At 43.8% G+C, this 15,526-nt stretch overlaps 1 protein-coding gene across 1 annotated transcript in view; it reads right to left on the reverse strand.

Annotated features, from left to right (window-relative positions):
- The window catches only part of pcdh19 (protocadherin 19), a 46,119-nt gene that overhangs the window by 16,732 nt on the left and 13,861 nt on the right, over nt 1–15,526 (reverse strand). The window contains exons 3-4 of the mRNA XM_068740857.1: nt 3,669–3,727; nt 1,767–1,939 (exon numbers count right to left, since the gene is read on the reverse strand). Of these exons, the coding sequence (XP_068596958.1) occupies nt 1,767–1,939; nt 3,669–3,727 (232 nt within the window). The remainder of the gene's footprint in view (nt 1–1,766; nt 1,940–3,668; nt 3,728–15,526) is intronic.

The following is a 15,526-nucleotide window of genomic DNA, read 5'->3' on the forward strand; positions in this document are numbered from 1 at the left end:
GCCATGACCTTTAGCTGCGTCATTAGACCGTTGAGATGGTAATGGAGGGACAATTTCATTTAGCATGTCATTACATTTCTGCACATGTAAGGATCTTTGGCCAATTCATTTAATAACTGTTAACAGACTTATTCTCTGGTGTGACCAGTGTGCTGACTGACGTTCAAAACAAAGGGAGAGGAACTACTGCTGCAGCCATTTTCACAAATCGGCTGGCTTAAGGCGATTCTGTGGTCGAGTGCGATAAAAAAAAAAAAAGCCAATAATAAGCAATCAAATTCAAATTCTAAACAGATACGTAGTTATGATGTGTTGGTTCTGGTCAGATAAACGGATAAAACCGTGAGGTGGCCTCATGTTTTGTTTACCAATATTACGCTGCAGCATTATGCATTCAGGGGGGGCTTTGCATCAATTTTGCTGAAACAAATAAAATCATGGGTGATGCTAATGAAAAAAAGAAACTGCCTCAGAGAGTTCTCTCCACTTGTAATATCCTTCATGTATATCATTTCTAATTGTCTTCTATAATGAGATCACGCTACTTCAGCACCTGTCAGGATGCATTTCCAACATGCAAGCTTCTGCAGCAATTTTAGCCGGCAAACAAACAGTCAGCAAGTTCAACGTTCATTATTAATTACCTGTCCAAGTTGATTGGTTGCTAAATCTCCTAGCTCTCGTCTAGCAGTCTGTCTCAACTGAGTCGTGCCATAATTTAACAGCAGTTGAGAGAGATCCATGGCTGTGTTTGTGATTTACATAAAGTGTAGTTTGACAAATGGAATTATTTCCTTGCTTCAAACATGCGAGGTACATGACGAAAGAGCGCGCATGTGTCTCGTCTTCAGCCACGCCCACACACTTCACATGTGCTTATTTTAAAGAAAATCACATACTTGGCATTCCTGTGTGCATTAAAAAAAAAAGCGGGATTAATTTTCTTTATTTCTTGCTCATTAAAAGTTCCTCGCTATATGTGCTGGAGGAAGAAAGAGTGGTGAGAAAATAGACAACGTTACTAGGCCAGTGTTGGTAAAAATGAACTGAAAATACAGCGACGAATGCGGGAAGAAAGAACTAAATTTGGCACGAGTTCCTCAATTTGAAGCACAGTGCAAATGTAAAGAAAATAAAATGTTCTCTCGGGGGAAAAAACAGTATTAATGTGTGTCGTCTTGACACGTCACACACCTTGATCTGTGGAGCTGTGGCACCTGTACATGTGGCGTTTCTTTCCTCCCTCCCTCTCTCCCCTCCTCTCAGTGACCCTCTGTCTTCATCACTCTGACTGGCAGTAGTTAAGCGTGAACACGACCCGAACACTGACTGCTGCCAACCAAGTAGAAGTCTTTGTTTTAAATGGGGAGCCAGAAATGAAGCATCAACATTAATTCCCTGCTAAATGATACCCTTGAATAATGGATGAGAGCACACGGAGATATGTAGATTTCCACCTTCTACCTTTGTGGGTCTAATTGCCGTCGTTCAAGCACGTGTGATGGCTGCCCCACTTCTACTTTAAGACGCGGCTACAATCACTCGATAATGTTGCCTAAGCCTGTATCAAAGCGAAGCCTCGTCTGTCAGAGATCCCTCACATTAGCCGCTCTAGCAGGACATCAAAGGCCAATAAACACCCTGATGTAACTCATGCTTGTACATCTGAAGCCTGCAAAGGGCATAATGCATCTTAAAAGATGCTCCAGTAGCATGAAATAGACTCGCACTGCCACAGACACACACACACACAGGGGTTTTCTTACCTTGGTCTGGCAGCTGGCAAACATTGGGGGGGACAGTCATGTTCAGCACGTCATTGACAGCTGTGTCAACATAGTGTCCTCTCTGGACATCATGTTCGCTATCGGTCTGGTCACTCTCCTCGTGGCCGCTGTCCTTCAGACTGTTCCCCTCTAGGTCCTTGAATGTCGATGTACTACATGGGGGCCAGGAGGAGGAAAGGGAAATGTTGATTAACTGTCAAATCTCCTTCTCTTGCATGCTGTGCGTTGTCCCTGCGTCTGGCGGTTCGTGAGCAGTTGTCTGTCTTCCACTCCCTGTCACGTTTTACATCTTTCTTGTTTTTTCTTGCCTTTTTATAGAGGTCTGTTTCCACTATTATTTCTATTATTTCTATTTTCCTGTCTGCATAAATACTAGACTTGACATCAAAGGTGGTGCTACTTCGGCATGCACTGTAACAATAAAATAGAAGGAATTTGAAATATTCTTGGAATTTGTTGATTTCTTTTTACCTTCAAAGATAGCCTAGCAGGTTTGAGTTGTATCATACAGAGACATTTTTGGATGGATGCACTGACTTCAAGGACAGTGCATTGAACAAACCGAAGACACTCACTCACTACAATCAAACAAATACTGCAGTAATCAGGAATTCCTGGAAGGAAGATGGATGTCGGAAATGCTTGAAGCATACAAACTGAGCATCTGTCAGGTTGGGGGCTCACAGTCAATAGAGAGTGAGTGTGTGTGTGTGTGTGGGGGGGGGGGGGCACAATCAACAGCTGCACAGTCTCAGCATGATTTCCTTTCATTTGATTTCCATCCCATTGGAACAAATTCTGCTTTACAAACAACACTAAATAGGGGGGGGGGGGGGGTGTATGAACATGAGTTCTTGCAGGGGAATAAAACTTATGAATGCGTTCATATAAGGGGAGAAGAGATAATGGAAATAGAAACGGAGTAAAAAAAGAAAGTCAGAGGAAGTGAAGGACAGTACAAGGTAGCTGCATTCCATAGCCCGTCTCACATTCTCCCGCCTGGGAGGAAGGACTGCAGGTAATGCTGGCTTTCTGATGTTATCACTGTAATTGCACCTGTCCCAGACCATAGGCTCACTGGCTCCTGGGGGATTTTCTTTGTAGTGTGCTACAGAGGCCCACACTTGAATTCTCTTTGTTTACATTAATGCAGGGTATCTTTTTTGGGTGGAGAAAATTGCCATAATGGGGTTTCAAAAGGCCCAATTGGCTTCAAACAAAAGACAGGCTGGTAAAAAAAAAAAAAAAAAACGGAAGGCGTGTAGGCGGACTGGGCTTGGTTACAAAAGCCCTAATGGCAAGAAGGAATTACTATATGACCCCCATCCTGAATAATATCCCAACCCACGTTCTTGCATGCCTGCAAGCCCTATCGAATCCTCTGGCTCAGGTAGATAGAATAAAAAAATAAAATAAGCAATTCCCTTCACCACCAAAAAAGGGCAAAATTAATTGACTAGTCATGAAATTATCTAAAAAAACACAAAAGAAATCTCTGGAATATCATTTAACAGTTGAGTAGTTGTTTTAAGTCGCAACCTCATGCAATTCAAGGCGCATGTGCCGTTAATGAAGTGAATTACAGAAGACTAATAAGGTTATCTACAAACATGAAAATCATTACTCGCTGTAACTGCCGCTCTGTGTCATCTAATATCCTGAAAGTATGAAATTGTGGCTCATTTCAACAAGTGTCTACTAAACGCATTACAGAGTAATTGTATTTATCCCAAAATCTTATCTCCCATTGCAATTACACTGAATGAAAAACACGCAGGAACAGGCAAACTGCGGCAATCATAGCGGTGCACTCATTAGATAAAACAATTACAGATAACAATTTTAACGAGGCGCTGGTATCAATTCCTAACCAAGACATACCTTTTAATGAGGTGGGCTCTGCTGTTCACGTAACTGGAGTCAACGGAATAATTCTCCGGCTGTAACAGAGGGATGCAGGAGGTGGGGTGGGGGTTCAGGTTGAGGGATGAATGGGGAGGAAACAGAGGAAGGTGCTTTAAATAATGGAAGCAACCAAAATAATGTTACCAGTAATTGACTTTCTGTAGAAATGTTATTTTACACAAAAGCCCCGGTGAGCAGCCTCAGCATTCAAAGGGCTGAATCCGATTCTTTTTCAAAGCACACACACAGAGAGGATGATGGGAGTCGAGAGCGGGGGGGGGGGTGCAACTCTCCCGCTCCCAATCCCTTGCTCCCTCACTCCACTGCTGGTCAGCCCAGTGTCTTTCAGATGTAGTCATTAGGGCAGACAGAGGGAGAAGAAAAGTTTTAGTTTTTCTTCTCTGAACTCTTCACTTTCATCGTGTTTGAGGAAACATTAGCGTGGAAATATTAAATAAATAACTGCAAGGGAAGTAGATGAAATTAAGAGCGTACCGGGGGGGAATCTTAACTTCAAAATTGCAGATGAAAAGGCTTTCAGAATATGCATACGATAGATCTCTGACCCACATTAGAGAACATAGTTCAAAGGCATCCCACACTCATTCTCAAAATGTATTTAGTGAAGAGAATGTCTGACGAGTAACAGCGCTCGTACCGGGGGGGGGGGGGGTTAGCGTATACAAAGCAGGTCGACTCCCCTGCATCTGCCAGGCATCACTCACACGAGGTAAAACGAGGGCCAAAGGGCACCAAAAAAGAAAAAAAGAAAAAAGCCTCAAAAGGCTTCCCCAGTCCTGCCAACAGCCAGGATGCGACCCTTTCAACAGCGTTTGATAACATGCAGGTGCCTTCTGCAGAGAGAAGTCAGTGCCTTCACTTAAAATTCCATGGAGCAGATACTGAACCCTGATAAAAGCTGCAAGTCAATGGCTAACTTCCGAGGGAACTCTACAGTAGCGATATCAAAGCCCTGCTGAATGAAAGTCACCCCTATGATAAGAGAGGTTAACACAATTGCACAGTTGCTGATTATCTAGTGAGCTGCACATTTGACACAGGCCAGCCCGGGTAGCAGCGGCCCTGCACAGCGCTCATACATGGTGACCAAACGGATTTGGTTTAAAGCTGAGTGAATGCATGTGTGAACGCACTCCTTATTAATGGTTAATGGTGCCGAACATTTTAAACCTTTTCTACAACTGCTCGAAATAAAACCCACAATGCTGCAGAGTCTGACCGGTGAGGACTGGGGAGCGGCGGAAATGTCAAACATTGGTCCAAGTCTCCTGGGATCTCTATTGAAATAAGAAAAAAAACATGAATTCACGAATAAATAAAAGTGAGCCTGGCAGATCATAGAAGGCGCCGTGTGGTATTCACCTCTGGCAAATAGCTCTCGTGACCTGTTGTTAGGGCTGTGAGAAATGTAAGAGCTTGTACATGTTATCAAATGGTAACAAAGAAGCCAACAAATATGGTGATGGTGAAGCTGCTCTCGCCTCTTTGGTTGCAAACCAGAACTGCATTAAATGTAAGCCAGGGGTTTGCTTATCTTTTAACATTTTCTAAAGTGCACGAGTAAACCTTCGCTCATTAGGAGTTTTGTGTTTGCACTGAAGGTTAGCACCATTCTGCCTCTTCCGTACCATTTACCCCTGACTGAACTTTTACTCGATGCTGTCAGGAAGCTGAATCCTGTAAAAGAAATTAATGAAAACATTACAGCATGTTTGTTCACTTGTTACCCCCAACGCCTCTTGTTCCCGCTCCTCTTGACTCCATTAAATAATCAACATACATGCAGCCATGCAGACTAATTCTAAATGACAGATTAACACATACCGGTAATTGAATTTCGAAATTAGATAGTATTTTTTGAGATGTGTGTGTAACATTTCATTTCACAGATGAAAATATTTCCCTTAAATCATTTATAGATCTATTTGCGATCGAACGTCCTTTTTAGACCAATAATTAGATAATGTTTAGGAGCTAAAGCTGCATGTGTTTTGGGTCACCCCTGTGCTGCATTTTGATCCAAGTGAACCTAAATTAAACTTCCTCATCTTCTACAGCGGCTGCACATCCAGTGAAAGACTAATGACAATCCAAAGCTGAGTAATAAGGGGAGAACTTCATTTAAAAGCCAAGATGAAAATAAAATGCCTGTGAATGTCACTCTGGTGGCAGCCTGTAATTGGTTTGGATGGCAGGTTAAGGCAGCATGCCCCCCGCGCTCGGGCTGCTCCAGTCCAGAAATGGAACTGCACTTTCCAGAACGCAATTCCTCCTGATTTTTTTCTTCTTCTTCTGGAGGGCTCTTTTAAATATGTAGTATGAGAAACAAAAAAAGACCATCCATGCTCCTCCACCATCTGGAGTTTCTTCTTCACCATTTACTCCTCTATAGCTCACCTTCAACAATGCAATTATTCACTAATTAAGGGATTCAGTGATGTCATTTTCTGTCTTTACCAGCTGTCAACATCTTGCATGACCTTGAACACTGATCAGTAACGCAGGAGTGTCTATTATGACGAAGAATCAGGGGCAGAGTCCAGGCTGCCTGAGTAGAAATGCAAGTCCACCCCACGCAGTTCTGACCAACCTCAAATTAGGGAACATGTCAATAGATCTTGCCGGGTGTTCAGGTTTCAGGCAAGAGGATGAGCACTGCTTAACTCCTGCAAGGAGGCCACAAATGGCTCCTTAATCAGGTTGGACAATGTGTTGTTGTGATTAGAGCGGCCCCATTTTGGCGGCCCTAGCCACTCTACCCGCACAATTATTGTTCCGTTTCATCTGGAGCGCTGGAGGGAGGAGCGCAGTCTCCGGTGTCACTGTGTGACTGATGGGTAGTCCCAAGATGACTGTGGAGGAAAGTGGAAAGAGAATAGCAAGAAAGAGGGTGAAGATGGGAGGAAGCCGGCGAGACGGCCTGCAGGAGAGTTGCGGTCCAGCTGCCTCGGCCCGGTAGCGTTCCCTTTTTCACCCCTATGCTTCTCTCTCTTCAGCTAAACCTGAGGCACAAGGACAAGATGCTCGCGTCTCTGCGACTGAGAGGAAAAAGCAATCTCCTTGCCTAGTTGCTGCTGTAAGATTTGATTTGCCTTTCTCCCGGCGTGACAATTGGTTCTGTAGCCTGCATGCAAGTGTATTCATTGTGTGTAGAGACACGGGGCGCACCAGAGTGAAGAGGGAGGGGTAGGGGAGTGAAGACACCAGTTGTTACACCAGTAAACACCCAACAAGTTCAGCAGATGTCACAGAGATAGGGGAGAAAAACTCTGCGCAGCTGCCTATTGTACGTGTTATCGACACTTATACAACACAGTATAACATTTGAATGGAGGTGCAAGCTTGATAAAGAAATATTAAAAGAAATTGGAACAAATGCAGCATCATTCATAACAGGGATCGCATGTGGTAGTAAACTGCTATAAGCCGTACATAATTTTCCTGATGATGAACCCTTGTATTATAAATATAATATATAATAGAAATCAAGTGCCACAAAGGTCAAGAGGACACAGCATCAACTTCAATACAAGCAAGCACATTGCATGGCTCTGAGTGGCTTCTGATGAGAGATTTATAAAGAAATCCTAATTTCAGACTTTAAAATGCTGAAAAAGAATTCTCAAACAGTACAGTGTTTTTTAGAGTTATATTAAAAATGAAATCGAAATCAAAAAAAAAAAAATCAGAAACGATGCAAAGGTGTACTTTGATGAATTTGAGCCCCGAGCCTTGCTTGTTGTGGACACAGGATGCTCTTGCTGCCGCACAGTTTAAAACATACAGCTCTATAGACTAGACAGAATCGATAGAAGCAGTCGGATCAAATGTTGCTGCTTCATTCCGTGTTTGAGCAGTTTGAGGTCGAGAATCAGTTTCTGTTTATTGTCGCTGCAGCTCACTCGTGGGCTCCCCTCGGTCCCGGAAGGAAACGTTACACATTATGTGCCTTGTTATTGATATCCCACTGCTAAAGGAAGCGATGGGGAGAAAGAGTCCAGAGGGTTTACAGGGAAAGCCAACTGCAATTACAAAATAAAAAGGTTTCATTACCCGGCTCGGCTGCTTGTGGCAGCGGCAATGTTTAAAAAAAACCCGGAGAAAATGAAAAAGTAAAAAGAGTAAAAACTTGTATAATGTATGAAAATGGCGGGATAAGCCTCGTGTAATTTTACAGACTAGATGAGAGTGAGCGTGTGTGTGTCTGTGGGTGATTTTCTCATCCTATACACTCCGAATATGAAAATAAATGCTTCACTTTGAGCCTCTTGCACACACGCATTCTTTGCTTTCCTACAATACTTACGGCTCCAACAACCTGAACTGCAGGGCTGAGCTGGCGCACAACTGTGACGCCTTTGGGTGCATCCCTAAGCACCGTATATTCAGGCTGTGCTACACCCATTGCAAACACAGAGGCCACCAAGACACCTGCACAGTCTGCGTTTCAATTTTGCTTACCGTGTAAGAAGAAATATTCTTTGGCCCTCAAGCCACCACTGCCCTCTATCCCCACGACCATCATGGCCACAGCTTCCCGATTATAGAATTTCCCATAGATCCTCTGCCATCTGCTAGATTATAGATTTCCCTCTTCCTTTACAGAGGGCAGGGCCCCTAAGGGAGGATCAGCGGTAAAAAGGGTGAAGGAGTGCCTGAGGCACAGCCGTGGTTTTGCGGATGCGATTACATTTTCTATTTCTGCCTGTTAAAGGGGGGGGGAGGAGGGGGGGGTGCTGAAGTGATGACTACAGAGTTGTTGCTGTTAAATACCAACTGGCTCCTCTGCAAACTCAAATTATACACAATCAATTGTGACAGAAGGGACATGTGACAAATATCCTGCGACATTCTCTGCATCATTTCACTTCATCACTCGTCAATTCACCGCGAGAAGCCCATTTGGGAATCAATCATGTTCTGAAAGTGAGCTACTCTGTGGAGAAAAGGGTTCAGAGGCTTCCGGGCTTCACTGCAACCTGCACACTTCTGCACGCACATTTTTTTTGTGACTGCACACAACAACAACAACAAAAAACTGAGTGTAGCGAGAAAAAGACACGTGTTAAGTGTCGAACATTGTTTGACCAAACAAAAAAACGTTGCTTTGGAACACAATGAAACAGATCGGTAAACACCAAGCTTCCTGCCCGTATTTCTGTCGCCTTTCCGTGAGAAATTGAACAAATATTTGCTCATTTGGTCCAAAACAATTGCCCCTTGTCTCAAAGGAAATGGAAGGGGAAAAGGAAGAAGCCTATAGAACGAAGGCTGTGGCTTTCTCCACCTGTGCATCACCCTCCACATGGGAAACAGCAAATTATGCGGCTGGTGCAGAGACAATAGTCCAGACCAGTCTCCATGTCACTCAGGCCTGCTGGCTCCACAGAGCCACAGAGTCCTGTTAGTAGAAATGTGATTAATTATACATGCATTGATAGAAACAACATTAATTATTCATGAGCTTCTCAACGCCAAAGCTATTTTCCTCCCTTTCAGCATGATGAAAAGATTTTAAATAATAGGCCACATTTGAAGACGTCTGCATTCCAGCGGACTCGGCCGACACTAAAGAGGCTTAAGCCGGAGCCGTTGTCTCACCAGGCAAACACTGGCCGGGACCGGCATGTTCCAAACTGCTGGTGGCTGCGCGGATTCTGGCTTCTGTGTTTTTGTTGATTCTTTGTCTGAACAGACAAGGCATGTGGTTAAGCCTTTCAGATCGAGCTATAGTTTCCACTTAGAGTAGAAAGGGGTCTACTAATGTGTCGCCAGGCACACAGAGCTGGATAGAATTTCATTTAACACCTGTTCAGAATTCAGGTTTGCATGTTACGCAGAGAGGAAGATAGCGATTTATGGTTTTAACGTGGTAAAAACAGGAGGAGGCAAGAAAAAGACTGAACTTTCTAGGCTGCTTGCTAAAATAAATCGGCTTACTCCTCCCAATGCCTGTGGAGCCAGGAACTTCCCCTTTAGACGCGTCTTGTGGGATTTCTTTCATTTGGATGTCAGATTGAAAACTTTTTCACACTCCTGCCATCCAATAATCTGTCTGTGTGCGTATGGCGTCACATGGTCGAGCGGAAGGCGGTGGCATTTTTTTTTTTTTCTTGAACAGGCTCGGGAAATGTTGGGGGGGGTAACATTTACCGGTAATCCAGGTAGGCTTTGAGGTTGCTCTCTTGGAATAAGCTCTATAAACATATGTTTTGAACAGTCTTTTCTGCTAAATAATTACTAGATAGAATGTTACCATCTCAGTTGTGTCTATATTATCCAGGGTTTGGGGTGGGGAGGGGAGGGGGCAAGGGGGGGGGGATGCACAAAATAAGTGCACAAGGAATTCCCAAAGGTTTCTCCCGCCTCCCCGGGGCTGGACTAAAAATAAACATTCAAAAACACAGGCGATGATGTAAACACCTTCCGCTTAAACGCTTCCATGGGAGCAGCGACTGAATAAACACCATATCCTTGACTCGGTATCTAAATCAGTGAATTTAGAATTAATTTTTGATTAACTAAACACTCACAAGGATATCAGAAATGAGAAGTCGGCGAATGATCGACTTGCACTCTTCGAGTCTTCAAGGCAGGGCACGGCTCACTATATTTTCTCTTAGCAGCTTAACGATGGCTGCCAGCCACGTCGGTGCTGCTGCATGGAGTCTCTCTGTCTGTCTCTCTCTCTTTCACCCTCCCTCCCTCCCTCGTTTTCTCTCGCTCGCTGAGACAAGGCATCTTTCCAGACATTGTAGTTAGATGGAGATTTGCAGCAGGTCATTACAGACTGGGAGGCTTTGTGAGCGGATGCAGTCACTCGGAGATGGATTGAGTGAGTCTGTTTATTGACATGCCTTAATCTGACACTGGGTAAAGGGAATGAGTCACCGCCTCCAGACACACGACCACATCACAGCCACTCCAGCAAATATGGAGGCAGCACCCTGGATACAAGTGGAACTTCATCAGCGCTCATTAATCCAACTACCGCAGGCCACTCGCTCAAACAAATCATGTTTACACTGCCTGGTGGCTGGATGGAGGGGTGACTGAGCTTTTCAAAGGGCATGTGTGCAGGTGCTCAGATCGGCAACACACCCACACACACACAAATGCAAACTTGCACTCAGCTCATCAAAAAGCCACCTGGACTTTTTAACCCACAACTCCACAAAGCATAATATCTAAGTACACCAATGACCAGAACTCGGTCGGTGTGCATTGTCTCGTGAATCAGAGCCTGTGTTCGAATCAAGGGCGGACGAGAGGGCTCCATGCCAAAGTACGTATCACAGAAAGGGGCTTTTTATTAAACAGATGGACATCTTTGTGGCATCATGACAAAGCTACCGCTATCAGTCAGGTCTAGTTAGCATTTTGATCCTATTTGCAAGCACTTTCAACGTGAAGCACATCTGCTGATAATATTTGGGATGCTCTTTCAAGGCAGCTGTCAGCACCGGGATTGACAGCAGAGCATTAGCTACTCACACATCACTGCTGCATCTGCAAAGCCAGCATGTTAACAGAATTGTGAGAGGCTGCCATCAGGGCACAGGCAGAACAAAACAGCATCCAACACGATGCGGCCCGACACCACTGATTGCTTTGTGATACGCTACTGTTAAGTACACTGTCTCCCTTTTATTTTTATTTTTTTTAATTCAACCGTAAATTTGCCAAACAAATCTAGACCCAGAAATATGTCGAAATGTGTAATCCGGTCACAAATCAAGTTGGGTTCATCCTGAAGAAAGGCACACATGCAAACACACAGACGCAAAATAAGCAAACAAGACAAGTGTTAGACAAATTTACAGTGAATCTCTCTCTCACACACACTGCGCTCGGGCAGCATGTAGGCGCTGGGCCTTCTGTCGCATGCACTGGGGAGTGGGAGAGAGGACCAGATGCAGCAGGCTTGACCTACTCAGTCGTGAGGGAGGGGTGCGCTTCAGCAGCTGAAACACACAGGGATTAGCTGCTCTGACTTCATTTAATTTAATTTGTATTAGGGGCGTCTTTGGGGGCCAAACATCGTTTTTTCACTGCGGGGAGATATACAGGGTCATGGAAAACAGCAACAGACGGTGCATCTCTGCCTCCTGCTGTAGTAGTGTATCCATGAGGGAAGGCCAAGGCACTTTACCCACACACACACATCAAGCAGATATCTTGTTCTCCTCTATTTATATCTTTTATGAAGTCAAATGTATCCCATTGAAATGCATCTGAGACCCTGCATCCACCTTTCCACAGCTTCATTTCTTGAAATGAATGCCTTAAATCCTTTTGTTCTGCCGTCATAACCAACATGTAGTAATTTTCCATGCTTGTTAAAGCTCTGCTCTCCATGCATTTGTGTGTGTGTTTGTGAGTCTGTGCTGCTAACGTACGCAAGCACGCGCTAAGCTGTTACCTACGAAGAACATATCTTCGGGGCGGATGGTTATCTGTGCCGATGCAGATTGCAGTTCTCTTTGTCTCAGTGCGGCGGTACACAATAATATTTGTCTTTTGTTGTCTTTCATAGTTTATTTCTCCAAGGCTGATATAGTTGGTTATCATATAGCAGATACATCATTCTAGTAACTGCCAGGCCTCGGATGTGCTTTTAGTTCTAATGAGGGAATTTAGCCTGCTTCCTCAAAATTTACAATAGTTCTGTGGAAAAAATATATGGCAGCGATCAACAATGAAATCTGTTGTAGTCAAAGCCTCAGGTCATATGAAAGCTTTCTTTCTGTCTTGTGAAGGTGACATAGTCTGATAGAAAGCTAATGTACCATGCGGACTGGGTAAAGTCATTTTATTAGAAATGTATAAAAAAAAAAGAAATATGTGAGTTGCAAAAGCATTTCTTAGTCTGTGTGAGACAGAAAGGACTACACTGCGTACGCCTGTACCACATTATCAGGCGCTCACTAGAACACTTTTTATCTCTCCGCCCCAGCCCCTATCAAAAGATGTTACTGTGTAAATGTCACAGAAAAAAAGAGGCAAGAGAAGTAATCTCCTTCTCCTTTTTGATCGCAAGTGGAATAATTGGAACCCTCTTAGGCTCATTACACGAGTTGCCCGCCAGCCAAAAGACGGCTCCAACTGCCCCTTTTCATTCATGTTTGAGCTTTGAAAAATATCGCTTCTTCTAGTAACAACGCTTTATGAGATGCATTGACTAGAGGTCCTGATACTTACACTAACGGGTAATCCTGCCATGCCTTTGAAAGTCTATCTTTCAAGTACCACTGTCAAATATCCTTTCGGAACAATGGGAAAGAAACAGCAACAATATGGTTCTGTAATAGTATCGTTATGCAAATGCTCAGCACCTCTCACCCTCATTCTCTTCACTCCTCTCGATTGCATGAGCTATTTCATATGTGTAATGAGTTAATTTTGATCCTTATTAATAATAACCTGGCCATTATTGTTATTACAACCATGCTTGTAATTATTATCTCTCATTACTTTTACTGTATTACTCAAATTAACCTCATTCTGGTTTTGAATCACCCACACCTGATGGTACCAAGGCATGCCCATGAAGAATGGCACCAATGTCCCTTCAGATAAATCTTGCATAATTAGCTATGTGCCTTACAGGGCCTGTGTGATGGTAATAATTAGAGCTACTGTAGCAAAGGTCATGCAAAACAATTTAGAAAAGATGCTGGCTGCATGGCTAATGGGAAGAGAGGCGGGACTGACAAGGGGGGAGGAAGGAGATCGGGTGAATGTGGAGGTTCTCCTTTTCATTTTCAGAGATTGAATTTGTTTGGCGGTTTACCTCCACGCTTGGGTCAACTTTAACTACTGCTCCCAAGCTAAAAGAAAGCGAAACCCATTTTTAATGACGAGGAGGCTCCCGACTCTAACAAAGTATAAATCGGTCACCAATTAGATTTGAGGAGGTGATGCTGAAATCCATTTGCTTCCTTTGAGGAGCAACAAATGCCCCACCACTTCTTTGTATCTATTCGCTATTCAATGAGCTCACTGCTTACATCATTACTAACTGTGTGTGTGGGGAGACTGGGGGGGGTATGCTTATTCACCCAAGTGTGCAGGTTAATGAGCAGAGGCAAAAATGTTGACAGTGAGGTAAACAGGTCGTGCCATACTTAGGTACTTCTATTCCGACACCGCACTCTTGTGACTTGGCTCTTGACTGAAGTCCCAGACTGCTCCTAAGATGACTGCCTGAATCCACCAGGAATTTGCACAGCTCCCTCACCTCTCCACCGTCACTCCCTGATGAGATAAGCAACACCCTCGCACTCTGATATAGCATCTCAAACAACACATATGCTAGATTGGTGCATATTCCCTGCTGCAATGCTAATCCCCCCCCCCTACTCCCAGCAACACTTCATTAGCCGTGAGAGATACAAACAGCTCTTAACTGGTAGCGCAAAGCTTTTTATACATCTACTGTCTTAGTTTGTCGATCAGCAGCTGCTCAATACATCAGTCTTTTGTGTGCTTTAAGTAATTTATTACAAAGCATTTACTTTATACTGCAGTCACCAAAAATCATATCCGCTGTTGTTTTATTGCCTTTTGTCTTTCTGAATGCATTTTCAATGTCTCTCTTTTGGAAAACAAACTCTTTTGTGGACAAGCTTTGCATCACAAACTTGAAACAGATGGAAAATCTAGCCGAAAAGCTTCCAGCGCTTCATCTGACTGAGAAACATGCCGTGTCTTGTTTAATCTGTGCCAGTCCCAAAGTGTAAAAATCACAAGTTGTGATGAGAATTACGGGCCAGGCTATTTCGAGGTTTGGAGGAGTGGTGGACTATTCTAGAGACGTCGACGTCATGGTGACAAATGAGCACAATATATAAAACTGTTCATTTCAGTCCTTTGGCTGAATACAAGTGATCTACTGCTTTTGTTTTACTTTGTGAAAACAGATAATTGGGGAGGAAATAATGGTAATTGCATATTCTGTCACAGTTGCTTTGATCAATTTATTGTTGACTGATCACTTTAGATGTCCTAGTGAACTTAAATCCACATCTCTTTCCGCAACAAATGGTGAAACTGTCGTATCAACCAGTTAATAATTGGCTGCATGAAAATGATTAAAGCAACCCAGCATTGCACGCGTGAAACACTGCTGCGCATCAGATTTAGCCGCTTTATTCAGTCAGACTGAAAATCAATCGAGTGGGAACAGAGGCATATGCTAAGATCCATATGCCTTTGTGGCTGTGAAGGGTTTAAATTTTTTTAATTGTGATTATCACTGATCATAGTCATCAGATGCTTAATCTCTGACTCATATGCACGCTGGCCCCTTTGGGTGACTACGAACCGTCATTCCCCCCATATCCGAAGTCCCAAACAAGTGTCGAGGGAAGCAGTGATAAGCAGGTCCTTATCCCTTTAAAGTCAGTCCCATAATCCAACAGTGGAGGGGTGGACGGGAGGGGGAGGGGGGATTCAGTTTTAAGGGATTTAGTCTGGATTATAGTGAGTCCTTCAAATTAAACCAAAAGTCATCTTTCTGCAGTTGCTCATGCAAGCTGGCGACTGGCTTGTTACCAGCACAGCTAACAAGGAAAATGATTTAGGTCTATAATTAGAAAATGCTCTCATCCAACTAACAGGCAAGCAACCACAAGCGGAGTTAATGCTGTGGAGAAACGCAGCTCGTTCTCACCTGAACGGCCATTTCATTAAACATCTGAAATCCTGCGACTACAACCGCTATGACTTCCGTGTTGTGTACCCGGCTCTCGCTGCCAACCAGCTTAGCCACAGTCAAGCTCCCCAGCCAGGACAACACTGCCTATCCCCAC

The sequence above is a fragment of the Brachionichthys hirsutus genome, chromosome 6 (genome assembly GCF_040956055.1).
Source record: "Brachionichthys hirsutus isolate HB-005 chromosome 6, CSIRO-AGI_Bhir_v1, whole genome shotgun sequence".
In the NCBI taxonomy this organism is placed as follows: Eukaryota; Metazoa; Chordata; class Actinopteri; order Lophiiformes; family Brachionichthyidae; genus Brachionichthys; species Brachionichthys hirsutus.